Source organism: Clupea harengus, chromosome 23 (genome assembly GCF_900700415.2).
Source record: "Clupea harengus chromosome 23, Ch_v2.0.2, whole genome shotgun sequence".
Taxonomy (NCBI): Eukaryota; Metazoa; Chordata; class Actinopteri; order Clupeiformes; family Clupeidae; genus Clupea; species Clupea harengus.
Window position 1 is genome coordinate 15,617,432 of NC_045174.1, and position 19,663 is coordinate 15,637,094.

A 19,663-nucleotide genomic window follows, 5' to 3' on the forward strand; every position below is an offset into this window, starting at 1 on the left:
AAGACCCAACCATTCAGAGAGCACCTCCCTTCCTAACTTGCACTTCTACTAGTACTTACAGCAGTTACATTCCTGCACTTTTTTTCTAATTCTTATGTAATTCTTATAGTAATTATTGTTACACTAGGTCTCTATTGCTCGTAGCTTGACTGTTCTCTCCCTTGTACGTCGCTTTGGACAAAAGCGTCTGCTAAATGACGCTTGATGTAATGATGTAAATGTATGAGAGAGTGATGGAGAGAGAAAGAGAAAGAATGTGTCTATGAGAGAGTGATGGAGAGAAAAACAGAAAGATTGTGTGTGTGAAAAAGAAAGAGAGACGATGGAGAAGGTGTGAAAAAAGAGTGAGATTCCAGGGCAGAGGAAGGGTGTGAGACAACCCAAGTGATTTAGAGAGAAAGAGCCAGATTTGAACGATAGCGTTTACTGTTATTGTTGATGTTTGCCAAGTTGTCTATTCATCTGTTTGGTTTTCCTTTGCAAGGCACACCTATCCTTTCGTGTGGTAAAAATGATGATGTTGAGTTCATGCCAGTAAAGCTCCTGTGGTAAATGAACAGACAGAGAGCGAGATATAGAAAGACAGAGAGAGAGGGAGAGGGAGAGGAAGAGAGAGATAGGGAGATGGCCTGTGCTAAGAGTGCAGTTACTTTGTGGTTTGAAGTCTTCCTGTCTCTCCTGAGTGAGTGAGTGAGTGAGGCAGTGAGTGAGCGATTACTCTCTGCTCTGAGGTGTCTTAGGTTGGCCTGCTGTCAAGCCATTTGAGCTACAGCCCACAGCAGTCAGCAAAGCAGGGCAAGATGGTAGCCCCTCTTGCCAGTCTTGCTTAATGTGACTCCTTGCTTAATGTGACTCCTTCACTCTTCCAAGGCTTTAGGATACGTGCCAAATGAATACAGTAAACGATTTCTCCATTTGAGGCCAGCATCTCACTGAGATCTGAAATATTGTAGGCCAACTTAACATTTACATTACAAAACAACAGTTTGAAAATAATTGATTGAATAAAATTCACTCATTGGTTTATTTTCACACGTTGAACATTTATCGAGATTTTGTTGTGTGGTAGTGACGCTCTTTGTGTGCTGTGTGCACGGGTGTTTTCTTTGTCTCTGAAGCACAGCATGTAATTGCAATCAATTCTCCTCGTTTGAATCTCTGCTGAAGCGCGTTCGCCCTCTTGTGGCGAACATCGGTAAATGCGCTTTGTTCCCGTTTTCTTTGTGACCGATAGCGGCAGTACAGAAGTCTGAGGATAACGTTAATCTTCCCGTACAGCGGTGTCTTTCGATGGTTCCGAGATATGATTCTGTTGGAAAGTAAAGCAAAAGCAGAAGCCATTACGTCACCCTGAGTGTAATGGGGACACATTGTCTCGCCAGAAAGTCGTGAGTCAGCAGTAGACTACTTTTGTTAAAGTAAAAAGTATGAAAACCTTGTCACTCGTGTAGTTCCATAACTAAAAATAAATATACAATCAGCATACTGTGTTTTTACTGTTACAATTTCACAAGAAGGCAACGCATTTATACATTTAACAGCAACAACTACCAAAATCATTTGGTAAGTACAGAGGCCAGTGTTGTATCTCGGTAGAAAGGGGGTGTGAAGTGGAATGTTTCTCCCCCTCCTCAATTCACACCCTGAAGGTATGTGTCCGTGTCTGTGTGTGTGTGAGTGTGTATATGTGTGTGTGTGTCCGTGTCTGTGTGAGTGTCAATCTGAATCCTGTGTTGTCAGTTTGAGAACTTTGTGATCATGGGTGTCGGCGGGAGACAGTTTGTGTGTGTGTGTGTGTGTGTGTGTGTGTGTGTGTGTGTGTGTGTGTGTGTGTGTACGATCCGCCCTGAGGGTTGTTTCTCCCATTGCTCCACTCACCTTTCACTTTCTATCTCTCACCTCCTCCTCCTTTGCCTCCCCTCCCCTTCTCTCTCCCTCTCTCTCTTCCTCTCCCCCTCCCTCTCTCTCTCCCCCTACCTCCCTCTCTCCCTCTTTCTCTCTCTCCCTCTCTCTCCCTCCCTCTCCCTCTCCCTCTATCTCCTTCCCTCTCTCTCTCCCCCCTCTCTCCCCCTCTCTTCCCTCTCTCTCTCTCCCTCCCTGCCTCTCTCTCTCTCCCTCTCTCCCTCTCTCTCTCTCTCTCTCTCTCTCTCTCTCTCTCCCTCCCTCCCTCCCTCTCTCTCTCCCCTCTCCTTTGTTGTGCTCCATCTTACTGGTGCTGATAACCCAGCCTCCCGCTGAGGGTCGTATAGATAGGCGCTCTCATAATTCTCCTTCTCTCCCTCAGGCAGGAGCAGCATTGGGTTGCAGATGATTACTCACCTCTGCCCCGCAACTCTGTGATGTGATGTGTGTGTGTGTGTGTGTGTGGCGAGAGGTGTGTGTGTTTGTGTGTGTGGCGGGAGGTGTGTGTGGGGGGGGGGTCTGGGTTTTAAATGAAGTAACTGTATGCTGGTTGGCATGGTAGCACTTTACTTAAGGATTCCATAAGCTACCAACCCTAATGTAAAGCCTCGCCGGCTGACCTGCTGTGAGAACGAATGTCAATGATGATTAACCCCTCAGAACATTCTCCACTTTTGACTGAATGCATAGGTGAAGCATTAGCATAGTCAACCCTGTGATATTACATTGTTACGCTGTATTATGCATTATAAGTCTACTGTAGGTTTCATACTTTTACACAACTCTGGAATGTTACATTTAAAATCTTTAAATATTGTTTTTGACCTTTTCATTATGGCTGTAGTAGTCAGTGTGTTTTTTTTTCATAGAGGAATTAAACCAGAGGGATTCTCAGTCTTATGTACATCCTTATTCTGTGGGTTCAGTCAGGGAGTTTTTTCAGTAGCTTTAGAAGTCTTGAGCCTACTGTAAACTTACTTACTTGTACTCTTAAAACACACTCCCGGAAATACAGAGACTTCAGTCACTTCAGGCAAACACACTGGTTTCCTGGCCCTTTGTTGGCCCTAGTTAAATATTAGCAGGCTTATTGAGAGGCAGCCAAAAGAAACATTTGAATGTGAGTGATAGGCGATTTGTCAGAAGTGCAAACATTAACTTTCTTGTTTTCCAAGGAGGCAATACACATGTAATCAGTTACTCATTTGACAGGAGAGCAATTCTTAAGAAACCCTCTTGGACTATTCTAATGAATCTTATCTAATCTTTTTGTCCGTTTTAAGGTAAATGCTTGTAATATTATGTAGGTATTTACAGTTATGCCCACTAGAGGGGGCTAGATCACATCTTGGATCTATTCCAGTGTGTGACGTGACACACATCAGGAGGAAATCGTGCTTACTGGCATGGAGATGAAGAGAGTGCGTGTGTGTGTGTTGTGTGTGTGTGTGTGTGTGTGTGTGTGTTTGAAGGTCACCTCCAGTACATCCAGCATGTTCTTTCAAATTGGTTTTTGTCAGGAAAATGGTTTATGTGTGTATGTGACTGGCACACCAGATTACACAAACATATTGGAACATTCAAACACAATCTGAGAGGGAGAGAGACAATACCCACACTGAACTGCCTCATCTTTAGCATTTATGTGTAACCTTAGGTAACTTCAGCGAACAAGATCACCATTATTACATTGTGGTGCAGTTTTCCAAATTATTCCATATATATTCCTGGCACTCTCAAAAGACCAAACGCTCTATAGTCAGCTTGCCATAAGAGGACCTGTTAAATTAATTAATTCACTCAGTCATTAATTAATTAATTCATTCACAGAGGGGGTCTGTTCCTGTCTGTCTTTGATCTGTTTGGTTATCTAACAGTCATTGCTGCAGAGCCCCGTCATGGGAAGCACAGTCAGCCTGCCAGGGACTCTACTGTCTATTTTCACGCTCCTGTCTCATTTTGACCCAGTTATTTTTAGCCGTGGTTCAAGCACACATCTCTCTCCAGATATCCAGAAGGAGAGGAAGAGCAGGTATGAAAGAGAAAGAGAGAGAGAGAGAGAGAGAGAGAGAGAGAGAGAGGAAGAGAGAGAGTGAGTGAGAGAGAGAGAGAGAAAGAGAGAGAGAGGAAGAGAGAGGAAGAGAGTGAGTGAGAAAGAGAAAAAGAGAGAGGAAGAAAAAGAGGAAGAGAGAGAGTGAGAGAGAGTGAGTGTGAGAGAGACGTGAAGGTGAAGGGGGGGGGGGTTACAGGTTGGGCAGGTTGGTTTATAGAAACTTATGTAGAAGCATTAAAAACTTACATTCAAGATGACATTAATTTCAGTGCATCAAGACATGATGATGTTTAATGTTTACCATCTCTAACCATTTAGCCTAAAACGTGTCTGTTTTGCATTTAAATTTGTGAAGCATCTAACACAGTCAGCATCCTTTTCCCGACTGCTGTTCTGGCCTCGTGGGTCAGCCTTTTGAAGTAGTATTTCTTAATGTCCTCATTACGTGGGGTCGGGTAACCTGATAACGACTCCAAGGCTGTGGAGATGGAGCCTGCTCTGTTGGCTGATGGGGAACTAATGCACCATTATTATGTTTGTAAGCATTCTCCTCACCGACCATAACAAATGGATAAGTGTGTGTGAGAGAGAGTTGTGTGTGTGTGTGTGTGTGTGTGTGTGTGTGTGTGTGTGTGTGTGTGTCTGTGTCTTTGTCTGTGTGTGTGTGTGTGTGTGTGTGTGTGTGTGCGTGTGTGTGTGTGTGAAAGTCATGACTCCCTCCAGCCTCTCAGGAAGTGTTTAGCTGTGGCTCCTGCTCCCTGGTGTAATAAGCAGCAGTGAATGCCGCTAGCATCGTTAGCTAGCATCGTTAGCCTCTTAGCTTTCCTTTGCGTGCTGTGAATCGCTTACTGAAGGTAAATAGAAACCCAGCTAGTGCTTGGTAGGATTTACATTTTTTTGTGGCTTTAGAATTAATAGTCTCTCTTTCCGTTGCTCTTTTTTTTCTCTCCCAGTTATCTCTTTCTCTCCCTCTTTCTGGTTGTTTTTGTACGTAACAACAGGGTGCTTTTCCAGAGGCACAGAGAGAGAGAGGGAGAGTAAAACTGTGACCGTAGAGACGTGTATGGGCATCCATGCAGATGTGTGTGTGTGTGTGTGCACTGGCCCAGAGCTATGTGTTTGTGCAGCACAGGATGACTCCTGGTTGGTGTGTGTGTGGGGGAACAGGTGCAGCTGCAGGTGTGTTTGTGTGTGTGTGTGTGTGTGTGTGTGTGTGTGTGTGTGTGTGTGTATGTGTGTGTGTGTGTGTGTGTGTGTGTGTGTGAGGATGAGAAGGTTTGTGTCGTGTTAGCCTGGGGCCGTGTAAAAGAAAAAGGAGGTGAGAGAGGAAACTTTGGAGTGAAAGAAACCCACAGTAACACATCATGTTCTAATTCTGCTCTCTAGGACTCTAGAAACACACACACACACACACACACACACACACACACACACACACACACCAGCCCTCACCTACCCACTAATATTTACACAAGAACACACACTTATACTTCACAATCCTATTCTTACATCTATTGTTTCTCACTGCACACACACACACACACACACACACACACACAACACACCCAAGGCATTCACCACATCATGCGTAAGATTAGATTCAGACTCTGTGGAGTCTGTTGTTGCTTCTCTCCTCAACCTAGAGGTGTGTGTGTCGGTGGCAGTGGGAGATGGTTTTGTTGCCAGCTCATTAAAATAGATTGTAATAGAACAGAGTGCCACATCTGTTAAAACGATAATCACAACAGCAGCCAAACAGAGATGATATCATCCTAGTTATGAGCCCTCTGGCAGTAAGGTGCTGGAACACTCTTGTATAAAATTAAGTGATATCAGGCAATACTTTTATGAAGAACACAGGGGAGATGCAGACTTAGTCTATAGAGATGATTTAGGGTTTGGTTTTCCACAAATTCAAGGAAAAAAATCTGGAGAATGTGTCTCCAAATTAGGGCTTTCTAAGACACATTAAAGGTTGTTGAATGCTTAAATGTAACTTAATGAATACGTGCATAAGTATGAATAACAGTGTATTTGAATCCATTTGAAGTTTATCTTTCCTGGTGAATACAGCTTTGAGATTAGCAGCAGTAGAACCGAACCTCACAGCGATAATGTCGCACCACGTTTGGTCTGGGTGAACCCATTTGCAATTTAAGCTCTCTAAAATCAGTCAGACTCCTAAGAAAATTGTTAAGTATCTACAAAGCACCTTTTCTCCCACACATTTCTCTACAGAATCTCTGCTCTCTGTGAAGGCCGGGGAATATGAGGGATCTGTTCAACCGGCTCAGCCAGCCAAAGCCTCATGAGCTACACACGCTAATCACATGAGCCGCTAACCTTTTAATCAGGACCCCCCCCCCCCCCCCCCCGATACCTCTCCGCTGTACTCTATCTAACTCATCCAGACTCATCCAGGCAACTGTGGATCCTCAGGATATGTTATGTGTTGGGGCCCATAACCTCAGCCTAAAGGAAGGTGACCGGTACTGGGAAAAGATGTATGATGTAACATATGATGTATAATGACATATGCAAATATCATACATAGATTATTCCCTCCAGGATTTTGTGATCCTGCGTTTTCACAAATTCACTCAAATTCAAGGATTCCCGGCATTTGGAATTGCGAGTTGCAATCACAGCAAACCCTCTCAAGATCCTCAAGGGACTGATGTATAGTACATGTAGCACACAGTATGCAATCTGTATACACTCTGTGTGTGTGTGTGTGTGTGTGTGTGTGTGTGTGTGTGTGTGCCCATAATCACACCCTAAGGCTACATCCACAGTAATATGTCTTCATTCAACACGAAAGCGATCGCAATCCACAATCTTCAATCTAAAGCGACCTCAGACATCAGAAATAATCCCCATCCATACACGTGATAGGTGCGTGACGAATAAGGTTAGGATATGTTGTGACCAGTCAGGAAGCCAACGTGTTTGCATCATCATTTCCAAAAATCTCAATTTCTGGCCGTCCACACTAAAACGCAACCCCGAAGTTTCCAAACTAAAACGGGTCCAGCAGTATTTCCAAAAGTCTCAATTTCAGGAGCTTGAAACTCCAGGATGGTGTTGACGCAACTCCAGGGTGGTGTTGACGCAACGTTGACGTAAACGTAGCAAAAGTGATGTATTTTACAGCTAAAACATATTAGTGAGGTTATAGCCTAAGATAAAGGGTCTGATACCGTGAAATCTGGTATGATGTATATGGTGGGGTGCAGTGCATTGACATGGAAATGTACAGCGTCGTATATGCATACATGCATGCTGTGTGCACTCTCTGTACGTTAAAACACGTTTCTTTTTTTATCACGCATTTTATTGTTTTCATTTTTTGTAGGAGCATTTGTTTCTAGGGGGCCTTGCAGTTTTATATGAAAATGTTTTATCTTTGAGTGTTTTGGAAAAAGCTGTGACTTGGGTGTCGTGACTGCGCAGGACAACTATCTGACTCCTCTGTAGTAAACCATCTGGCGCTGGCATCCCTCTGTCCTACTGATAGATTGCCCCCCCCCCACGCTAACCATACACGGGCACACAAACACACACACACATACACACACACACACACACACACATGCACATAAACACACACACACACATAGAGACACACAAACACCACACACACACACACACACACACACACATAGAGACACACAAACACACACACATAGAGACACACAAACACACACACACACACACAACACACACACACACACACACACACACACTCACAAACACACATAGAGAAACACAAACACACCATCGCACCCTCTCCATAAAAACACTCAAACCCACTTCCATTTACTGAGCCACAAATACTGTAATACATACATAATATATTATAGAGGAAAGGTAATTGTAAAGATCGAGGAGTGATGATCAGAGCTTATTAGTGGGCATGTGTGTGTTGAGTAGATGATGGATGATGTGTGTGTGAGTGAGCTTGTTCTCCTTTTCTGTGATGCACTCTGCCTTTAGGTAGAAAATGGCAACATGGAGCTCAAGTATGGACCAGTTATGTCTGAGAGTCAGCGAAATACAGAACAAGATAGACAGAGAGAGAGAGAGAGAGAGAGAGAGAGAGGGATGGGCAAAGAAAGAGAGAGCACAAATAAAGACACATGGAGAGATAAAAAATGGAGAGGGAGAGGGAGAGAGACAGTGTGCTCTACCTCACTGATCATTAATATTCAGCTGGGTGTAGTTCAACGCGGTCGACTCAGATGCTATGTGGAGCACCGTGAGAACATCTCTCTCTCTCTCTCTCTCTCTGCTCTCTCTCTTTCTCTCTCTCTCTCTCTCTCACACACACACACACACACACAAATGGTAATGCACCACAACCCGTTGTGTAGAAACAGCCTTAGTGCTGCTGCAGTCCCTGTGAGGTTTCCTGAGTGAGAGTGTGTTTTCTCTCTCTCTCTCTCTCTCTCTCTGAGAGTGTGTTCTCTCTCTCTGCTTGCCTTTACTATAGAATCAATCAAAGGCAGCCACTCTGAAATTAGGTCATTTTACAAGGAGCAAGCCAACTCACACACACACTTATGGATGCACACACACACACACACACACACACACACACACACACACACAAGATAGACTTGCATACACACAAGCACACACACACACACACATTCAAAGCCATCACACTTTTCATTCGTTGACATTCACATTCAGCAGTTTTCCTTGCCTCCAGTAAGCACCGGTATGGGGCTTTGTGATGATGGTGCTGTAGCCTGTAATGACATACACACACATCCACACACACACACACAGACACACATAGATCTCTCTGACATGAAGCCATTCCCTCTGCTCTATCAACACGATGGGAGGACCACCCCTGACAGGACCCTTTGATTACTGCTGACCCCCTCTCTCACCTCCAGCTCCTTTAGTGTTCTCTCTCTCCATCATCACCAGTTCTTTCTACCTCTTCATTTCTTTGTCTTTCTCGTCCTCTCTTTCTTTTTTCTTTATTTCCCCCCTCCCTCCTCTATTCCCTCTCTCACACTCATTCTCCTCTCTCTCTCTCTCCCTCCCTCTCTTTCACCCACTCTCTTCTCTCTCGCTTTCTCTGTTTCATTCCATGCCACTAAAGCTCCATCAGGAGAATCCCCCCTCCCCCACCCCCCCTCTCAGCCCCTCCCCACATTTAGCCACTTCCAGCTGGTGTCGGAGCGTCCAATCACGCGTCTCCCTCCCTCTCTGTCCCAGTAGCTCTCCCTCTCTCTCCCCCTCTCTCTCTCTCTCACACCACACTCTCTCTCTCATCAGACACACACACACACAGACAACACACACACACACAGACACGCAGGCACGCGATCCCTGCCCCACCGTGGCAACAGCAGCAGTACCAGTAGGGATGGGTTCAGGCAGGGCCAGAGGGATCAGCAAGAGATCAGCCAGAAGGAAAGCCTCGTTTCCCTAGAAACCAGCTCCCCTTTCTCCGCCGGTTACTGTTGCCGTGCCGATGCCACCTGCCTCCCTTGTTGCCTCCCACTACCTCCCCCGACGTCCCGTCACGCACCGCTCGAGCGCTGGATGGACACCGGACAGAGAGAGAGAGATCGTCTCAGTGTGTGTGTGTGTGCATGTGCGTGCGTGTGTGTGTGATTTTTTTTTCCTGAGGTTTTTACCTCTGTGTCATCGAGAGCGTGTCTGTGTGCGCGAGAGATAGTGGAACTGTCCTTTTTCTCTCTCCCCATCACATTGCAAGTCTTCCAGAGAATCGTCTTCCTCTCTCTTTTTCTCTCTTTTTTTTCTGCCCGGGAATCCTCTCTTTTTTTTCCTTTCTTTTTTTCCTTTTTTGTCTTCTTCTTCTTCTCGTTTCGCCTTGACGTCCGTCCGTCCACACCTGAAAGGATAACATAACCCCGTCCACACACGCACTTGGAGTCTCACCATGGCCCACGCAGCCTGCGCGCTAAAGAAGAAAGCGGATCTAGACCTCACCGCTTTGGAGGACGAAAAGAAAAAGAAGAAGAAGAAGATACGAGAGCCCAGGAAAAAGGTAAAAGAAAAAGAAAAGAGAGAGATAGAGAAAGGAGAGAGGGAAAGGTGGACAGGGAGCATGTCTGTGGGAACGCATTCCTTTGTGCGTGTGTTGCTGTTTCGTTCGTTTTGTTTTTAAGACTCTGCTGGATATTTGAACGCACTCACACACCCACTGATGCCACCTGCCCAAGGCGCACGCACACACACACGCACGCACGCACACACACACACACTCACTGGGTGGGCTTACCATGTGGTGTCGGGGCTGGCTGTGTTTCTTTGTCTTGGGGGCTAGAGTGTGTGTTCATGTGTGTGTTCTGGCACTTGTTCTGCTGGTGCAGAAGGCTTCACCTGTTTGGGATAAGACAACAAGACTGCAAGAATGCACACGGGCATCTCCGTAGAACTCAGTAGGACTCGAGCGCTTCAGCGGCTGCTGAGGAGACAGACAGACACTAGTGCCTCCTTTTTCTTCCCAGAAACTCACTTCCCTAGTTTATGCAGCGGTGCTTCAATAATGTATAATTTAACCCTTTGAAACCCATTTCTGAGCCGAGCATGTGAAGACTCTAGCTCTAGATCTACTGAGTGACATGTACATCAAGTACTAAACAGGTTTGCTATGTACTGTGCACATAGTTAAACATTTATGCTGCAAATTAAGCTTGAGCTGAGCAAGAAATGTGTTCTGCCGAGGATGTGCTCTGTGGGGTGTTATGTATGGTGCGGAATGAGAACGGACTCGTGTTTTTTTTTCTATTTCTGTTTTGACATCAAACTATTTCACTACGTAGTGTTTGGTATGACTGTACACATTCAGGCCATTTTATGAGAGATTTTAAGACTCTTTTTTCCCTTCTGTGTTTGTTTGAGGCTGGAAGCAATGTGAATGTGCCGGGCTGCGTAATACATGAGGGGGGGGGGGGGGGGGGGGGGGGGGGGTGATGTTTGCCTCACTTACTGATTTATGGACGGGTTAATCCATAGGAAAGGGAGGGATAGGAGTGAAAAAGACGGAGGAGATTGTGGGGAAAAGAGAGGATTTAAAGGAGAGGACTTCCTGTGGAAGTGTGAGATCTGGAGGAAAAAAGGATGGACGGGGTTTAAGAAAAAGAAGAGTGCAGACGTGAGAGTTAAGGAGAGGAAAGGAGAGAAGGTGCGCTAGATGAGAGACGGGAAGATTAAACGGTGTGAGCAGAAAGGATCGGTGGACGAGAGAGGGGTGTGGAGAAGTTGTTCCACTCCTCTCTTCCTCTCTTGCTCTCCTGATGCAGACGTTTCTAGAAAAAGCGGAGCGCGACCCGCTCTCTCACGACCCTCAGTCACGACTCCTGCCACACCTGTCCTCTGCCCTTCACCGTCCTGTCAGAAGTCTCACTCTCGTTTCAGTCCTGTCAGAAATCTCACTCTCGTCTCAGTCCTGTCAGAAATCTCACTCTTGTCTCAGTCCTGACTGAGTCACCGAAACCGGCTCTCGGGTCTGTCCAAACCTCCATCCCTCTCCAAAAAGACTCCGCCCGATGCTCAGCTACCCTCGGAAGACCTCTGACTCAAACCAAAATGCACATATCTGCAGAGAACATTCTAGAACATTCTAGAAGTCTAGAGCAGATTGTTACGCCACAAACATGACTGCAGTGTGACTGAAATGACACAGGAGATGTTTTAGTGTGATCGCTGCCGTGGCTTTCCTGCTCCGCGCTAGCGTCGGGATCGGAGAACTCACACCTGTTTGCGTTGATTGTTTCTCGAGGCTGTGGCGCTCGCCTTATCTCGCACACGCGGCCGTATCAATCAGCGCTAGTGCCAAAGGGGCCGTTCAATTAGGCCAGCCCCCAAACACACACGGCCTCTCCCACCCACACAAAAATCAATAAGGTTATTATACCCTGTGAGGTCTTTTTTTCAACCTTCGAGGTGAAAGTCTGTCCCTGATACTTGCCCGTAACTTGAGTTTAGGGCTACAAGCATGTGTGCACAGACACACACACACACACACACACACACACACAACACACACACACACACCTACTCACACCCTTCAAACAGCAATCCCACAACTCCGTTGCTGGGCAGCGGTGGGCTCAGGGTTGGTCCCATGTTGTGTCTCTTTTAATTGTAGTAGAGACCTCAGAAGTCCCGACGTCCCTGAATGCTCTCTGTGACCTCTGTGACCTTTACAGGGTCACAAACTGACCGGGGTGAACGCCATATGGGCTTGAAGGAGAGGTGAAATGGTCGGGTGTGTTTCGTCTCATTTTATCTTCTAGAAAAGACCCCAAGAATGCTTAAAAACACTTTCTTTGTACAATGTGTCCATTAGAAAACACGGAAGTACCGACTAAATACAGTTGATGTTGTGCTAATTGCTAAAAAGTCTCTGCTTAAGAGAGACTATATTAGAGAGTATCCTAAACAAGTCGGTGCAGAATTGTTTACACCTCATACATTATGCCTCTAGTCTTGAGTCACTTCTCAATTTTCATGTCGTTTCCCCCCGTAAAAAAGTGAAATTCTCACAAACATGTTTACAGGGAAGTGCCTGATTTTGTGGTGGATGTTTTTCAGCGTATGCTTTCCATTGGTTTATGCTCCACATTAAAGACCACAGTCGGAGGTCTAGCGGAGTCGTGGGAAAGCAGGCTGCTGTGCCGTGCTGCAGTGGGCGCAGTGTTGGGTGGTGGTCCGTATGTAGATCTGATCAAGGTGTGGCCGGCCGGCCAGTGCTGCGCTTGTTTTCTTATTGATTGCGGAGCGGCTTATCGGGGGAAGGAAGCCAATGGTAATTACTCCACTGGCTAGACAAAAGAGAAAGGGTCAGGCAACACACTGTGCGTGTGTGTATGTGTATGTGTGTATGTGTGTGTTTTTCCTTGCTTGCGTAAGGTGTGAATAAGGAGAGAGGGTCTCAAGGTTATTTAGAGGTGATTGATGTGATTGTTTATGTGTGTGTGTGTGTGTGTGTATGTGTGTGTGTGTGGGTGCGCGTGCTTATGTGTAGGCGCAGGTGCGTGTGTTTTTCTGATCCTCAGGATTATCTATTTTCTCACGCGGTTGAGGTTACAGCTGTTTTGGCCGTGGGAGTACAAATCCAGCTGTTGCTGTAGACATCACAAGCGTGCGTGCTTATGTGTGTGTGTGTGTGTGTGTGTGTGTGTGTGTGTGTGTGTGTGTGACAGAGACGAGTAATTGTATCGGGTGTCCTCCTCACACTCAGACAGTACAGGGAAATTAATCCATACTACGGTCTGCTTGGCACCCCATTACTCCATCGCAACACACACTCAGTCACACACACACACACACTCAGTCACACACACACACTGGCACGCACACACACACTGGCACGCACACACACACTCAGTCACACACACACACACTGGCACGCACACACACACACTCAGTCACACACACACACTGGCACGCACACACACACTCAGTCACAAACGCACTGGCCTGCACACACACACTCAGTCACACACACACACTGGCACGCAGACACACACACTCGCAAACCCGTGCCAGAAACCACAAAAGACCACCACAGCTTAGAAACAGAGAAGAACGTGCCTCAATCTCTAACCCTTTCGATCATTGCTATTAAACATACAGCCAACAGATATAACCTCTGTTGAGATACATCTCATATAACGTATATTTAGCCTTTTATTCTTTGGAGAAGCGATATCCTTTATGACAGTTGAAACCATGCCAACATGCCTTGGTCTGTTTTGGTCTGTTATCTTGGCTTCCTTGTCTAACCACACAAAGATGCTATGGTGAGATAGTAGGGGTGTGTGGGTTGTGGTAACATGATAAACAGCCTAAGCGAATGAAACGTTTTAAACAGTGATTTATTGAACGGCCTGACTAGGATGTTTTTACAGCAAAAGCGTGTAAGATTCCTTTCATGCTGCCGCTGTTCATGATGTTGAGAGCCCTAGGAGGCGAAATGCATGTCTGTATCACTCCGTCACTCCACCATACAGAAAGAGATCCAGATGGCTAGCTGTTCTTTCCCACACTATAGAATATATTTATTTAGGTTTTTTCCCCCTTCTCATGATTGAAGAATTTAAAGAATTTGACATTCCCCATGACTGGATTTATGTTGATATGTCTCCCATAACAACGGCATTTAAGATATTCAGCACATTTGGGTTCCCTCCTCAGTAAGCACACGTGTAAATATAGCGGTTGTGATAGAAGTGACATCATGGAAGCGGCATCATTAATCATGGCTAATGCTAACGCCAGGGCTCCGCTAAAGACTGAAGTGTTTTGTGGGGGTGTGTCACACAGCAGGGGGGAGGCACCCCCACAACCCCCACCTTGCTTCTAAATTAATTTGAATCCTTTTTCTTTCATCTGCTGTCCCTCCTGCTCCTCTCTCCCCTGTTTTCCTCCCCCTCTCTTCCCCTCTCTTCCCTCTCTCCTCTCACCCATTCCCTCTCTTTCCCTCTCTCCTCTCTCCTCTCTCCTCTCCCCCATTCCCTCTCTTTCCCTATCTCCTCTCTCCTGTTCCCTCTCTTTTCCTCGGCAGTGTGTCTCCCCCTCTCTGTTTTGTGTGTGGGTTGAGAGTGCCATTGTTTGCCGCCACGCTTCTAGCATCACTCCCCTGCCATGTGAGTGTGTGTGTGTGTGTGTGTGTGTGTGTGTGTGTGTACTTGTTAGTATGGGCATACTTTTTAATATGTGTGTGTGTTTCCGTGTCTGTGGATGTGTGTGTGTGTGTGTGTGTGTGTGTGTGTGTTTGTGTGTACACAAGGAGAAAGTGGGCGGGTAGTCACCAAACACACCAAGCCATCACATTAATCCCCTGCCGCTTATTACAGCCAAACCTCATTTCTCAACCAGCCCGCCTGCCACCCCCAACACACACACACACACACACACACACACACACACACACACACACACACCCTGCCATTGTTTGCAGGAGAAAGCCAAGCACTCCCAAAAGCCCCTTTCTCCCCCAATCTCTCCACCCCCTCGCCCCTCTGTCCCATTCTGATTGTGCGCCCCCTCCACCCCGGCACGTTCCCCAGGGACCCCACGCACGCCTCGCTCCCCAACGACAGGGAGCCCAGGCTGGGTCTCTCTCCCCTCCTCCAACCCCCTCTCCTGCACACTCAGCTGGGGGCTTTGTGGGATTCTCATATTCTGTATTATATTCAATTGTTATTTTAACATGGGTTGTTGTGGGAGAAGCTTTATAGAGAACTGCTGTCTGTCTGACTCAAGACTACAAGCTACTCTCTTCACTAGCTGTATATTACTCCAGCCAGTACAGGGCTTTTAGCGTGTTTCGCTGCAGGTGTTTGGTAACTGCAGTAAGGTGTAGGGCTGTGAGACTGTGTAAGCACCACCCTATGGTATACGGGTGACGTGTGGTAAGATTTAATAGCCAAATTGCGGCAGGGTTTAATGACTAAATCGATGGCAGTGCAGGAGAGCTACCAAGGTGCCTAGATGGCACAGGCAGAAAGGCAGCGCCCCCGCTCTCTGCACACACACACTCTCACACACACACACACACACACACACACACACACACACACACACACACACACACACACACACACACACACACACTCTCACACAAACACACACTCACACACACAAAATGGAGTGCAACGTTTCTCACTCGTCTCCAGCCCACTCTTTCCCGCCATCAAAGGCAGGGATACGCCAGAGATGAATGCATGTGCTTGCACACACACACACACACACACACACACACACACTCCTTCTATCCCTTCTCCCCTCTTCTCGCCTCCTCTCTCCCACGATCTCTCCCTCCCGGTCTCTCCCCAGTGGTGCTGCATGAATCACATGAGCGTACAGCCGTCGCGCTCGCTCCGTTAATCACCCCAGACATGAGGGACGGCCTGATAATAGACTCTTAAAGTGCCACACAGGGGCAGGAGGGGGGTAGCGCCCACTGGAGACACTGACCCGTCCACGCAACGCCACTCGAGCCCTCAGGCTCGAACAAACTCCACTGCAACACATCGTCTCTCTCTCTCTCTCTGTTTCTCCACCCCTCTCTCTCTCTCTCTCCCCCTCTCTGTGTCTTTTCTGCTCTCACTCCTGCTCCTGAAACGGCTGCAGATGTTGCAATGTCTTCTCTGACTGTGCTACACCCAGATGTTGCAGTGTCTTCTCTGACTGTGCTACACCCAGAAGCTGCGGCCGCCACCTTCTCTGAGGCAGGCTGTGGGCGTCCCATGTGCACAGGATTTCTAATGTCACACACACACACACACACACGCACACACCCACATACACACGCATTTCTAATGACGCTGGGAAATGCTGATGGCTGTGTGATGCCGTGGTTACTCGTCTGCACAACATGTAATCACCATCTCCATCATCGGTGCAAATATTCACCGAGTGAAAATTGATAGTGTTTTCATGGTTCCGTCCAAAGCGTGTAAAATGGCACAAAAGCAAATGCATTAAGTAAGAGAAAGACATCAGAGAATCCATCTTCATCATTTTGTTGTTCTCGTTGTAATGTTTGTGATGTATGTGTGGCTGTGGTAACAAGTGCTGATGGGAGATGGGGGATGAGGATGAGGAAGGAGTTCAGCTCGTGTTGAGACAGACGCTATTCCTCATCTTCATCATCCTCATCTTCATCTTCCTCATCTTCAGCCCCGGCCCCGGCACTTAGATAATTACCGCCGGGCCATAAATTATGAAACGTGGAGCCATCCTGAGAAAGAACATCAACCCTCCATTTTTCTTTGTCTCTAACCCTCTCTCTCTCTCTCTCTCTCTCTCTCTCTCTCTCTCTCTCTGTCTTTCTCTCTCCCTGTCTCTGTCTCTTTTCACCCTGTCTCTTTTTCTTCTTCCTTCTCTCTCTCGCTCTATTTCTCTCTCTCTCTCTCTCTCTCTCTCTCTTATCTCTCTGCTGTGCCAAACGTTCAGACAGATCGGTCTTTGTGATTGGGCCTTGTAGGAGAGAACCAGGCTCTGTGATTGGCTCACTCAGGTGAGAACGGGACTTCGGGATTGGTTGATGCAAGGAATGTTTTTGAGTCTCGCTATGTAGAAAGGGGTGAAACAGTCTGAGAGTCTGAGAAGGAGAGATAATGCCTGACAGATCCCTGCCAAAGGGATGGAGGAGAAGGATGGAAGGAGAGAAAGAAATTAGATAAAAGGAGAAGAAAAAGGTATAGATAGTACTGGAGGGGAAATATGGTTAAGAGAGAGAGAGAGAGAGACGGAAGGAGAAAGAGGGTGAGCGAAGGTGAGAGGGAGAAAAAGAGAGAGAGCGAGGGATTTAGAGGAGGAGGAGAGAGTAGAGAGGCATTCCACACCCACGCAGCGTTACGCAGCTTTACAGAGACTCAAGCAGCCTCACACACACACACACACACACACACACACACAAATGCACACACACTCACCGTGGGAGAGAGCTTACTGCGGCATTGACACTACAGAGAATGTTTTTTTTCTTTTGCTGTTGAAGAGGAAAACACTGGAGGGCTTTTTCATGTTTTGGAGCTGACTGCAGGGGAGTAGCACTGCATAAACATTCACCCACAACCCCTTTAATCAAAGCCTTTTCACTGCATAAACATTCACCCACCATCCCTTTAATCAAAGCCTTTTCACTTCAACGTATTAGAGGGAAGGGAATGTTTGCATCCCCTCCCTTAGCAAACTATACTAAGTATTTATTAAGTCTATAATAGTCAGCAAATACATTTCAGTACTACTACAACAAATAGATTTCCCGTCTGCCGGATATGGAGCTTGGAGAGTGTGTATGCTTAAAAAGCCAGACGAGGTGTTTTATTTTGAATGTGTGTTTGGGCTGAGCTGCGAGGATTGTGTCAAGAGCCACAAGGAGACATTTGTACCAGCTGACACTCTGGTTGCCAGGCATTTGTTGTCACGACGACGACGACCCATCAGTTGTAAGCGGTAATTAAGAGCCCACCCATGTGTTCCTGTCTCTCAGCTAAATGTTCTGATATGAGAAGTCCAAGGTGACGTATCTACAAACAAACAAACAAACAAACAAACAAACAAACAGCAAGGTGTCCAATGGCAGTGCTGAAATAGGAGAAGAAACAGCACTGGCCGAATTGGTGAAATGTTAACAGGCAAATTTAGGGCTGGGTCGTGGCACAGACGCTGTAATTTTATTCGGTCACGATTCACAGCCTTACAATTCAATATTTGATATAATAATGAGATATTAAATACCATATAGCAGCTTTCCATTTTTGGAGAGATGTTTAAAAAGCTCTAAAGGGGAACACAGATTTACAAATGCAGAGTCACTAGAAACCACTTAACCAGTAAAGAGAAGGCCAAAGGCTTGTGTTGCAAGCTCTTCCTGTTTGAGGCACACATGGGTATAGTTGGTTTAACAGAGACAAAATAGATGTAACAACTGGTCTTCCTCTATGCGTTCACAGTCAAAGAAGAGAGCGGTATCTAACAGGGAGCACTGGTGATGATTGGATTGTCTTTAATGTGACAGTTAACCATAGCAAAAATGGACCTAGAAAACTTGGGAAATGTGTATTAGCCTAAAGGTTCGATCCATACATAAAACAGATCGATATCAAATCAGACAGCAAAAAAAAAAAAAAGATTAATCGACAATTTATTCCCCCAACTTGTCAGTCTTTGACAGACAATCAGCCTAAGAGACATATGGCCCATCTCACACCAGTTAGCAGTGCCCTGTTGAGCAGGTCAGGTATCGATCCATATACTTTCATATTCATTCATTTAGCAGACATGTGTATCCCATGTGACTTACTGCATCACTCAAATGTACATTTTCCCCCCATCAGTATGGATGTGTTCCCTGGGTACCCACGATCTTGGTGTTGTTGCATATCGTTCAACCAGTGGAACATGGTGTTGCTGACACTTAGCTGTCTACAGGTGCACAGCTGGGCAGGGAAGATAGACAGGTGGATTTAACTCTCCGGATAGCAGATGTAATGCTTCCTCCTCCCTGACGGGCACACAATGAGATGGCCACGCTGAGGTCAACTCCAGCCTGTGTCCTGATCCCGCAGCTCAAACCCATTAATTACAGCCGCACAGCCAGCAGCAGAACCAATTATGTGTTCTCCTGAGGTACCGGCAGAGCTGGCCGAATGTCTCATTTATCTGGAGAACGGAGGTCGGAGAACCTGAACAAGAGAGCAGACAGAGTGCTGACGATCCTGGGAATGGGGCGGAAAGGGGAGCACTGGAGCGCTGGGATTGGGAATGAGGCAGGAAGAGGAGCGCTGGAGCGCTGGGCTGATGGGGAGAGCTGGGGGAGAAACCCACTGCTTGACATTCAGCAGGAGCCAGCACTATCTCTGAGGGGTGACAGGTGAAGGAGACCAGGGGAGCAGAACAAACAGACCACACACGGATATACACACACACACACACACACACACACACACACACACACACACACACACACACACACACATATACGTTCACATTCTCAGGCACACACACACACACACAGATGCACGCACACACACATATGCTTTCACATTCTCAGACACACACACATAGAAACACATGTACATCCTCAGCCAGTCAAGGGTAGACACACACAGTCAAATTGCCTATAGACATCCTTCTCCGCTGTGTGTGCGCACATGCACAGACACACATTAACACACATGCACACACACACACACAGTC

At 46.6% G+C, this 19,663-nt stretch overlaps 1 protein-coding gene across 30 annotated transcripts in view; it reads left to right on the plus strand.

Moving 5' to 3' along the window:
- The window catches only part of ank3b (ankyrin 3b), a 206,639-nt gene that overhangs the window by 79,510 nt on the left and 107,466 nt on the right, over positions 1-19,663 (plus strand). For 13 of the 30 annotated variants that reach the window (XM_031561620.2, XM_042703300.1, XM_031561627.2 and 10 more), the window contains exon 1: positions 9,247-9,989. The exons of 3 other annotated variants lie outside the window; for them this stretch is intronic. In XM_031561620.2, coding sequence (XP_031417480.1) covers positions 9,882-9,989 — 108 coding nt within the window. In that variant the 5' untranslated portion in view covers positions 9,247-9,881. Of the gene's footprint in view, positions 1-9,244; positions 9,990-19,663 lie in introns of those variants that run through there. 14 more of the 30 variants (XM_031561607.2, XM_031561613.2, XM_031561615.2 and 11 more) reach the window with 3 other exon arrangements.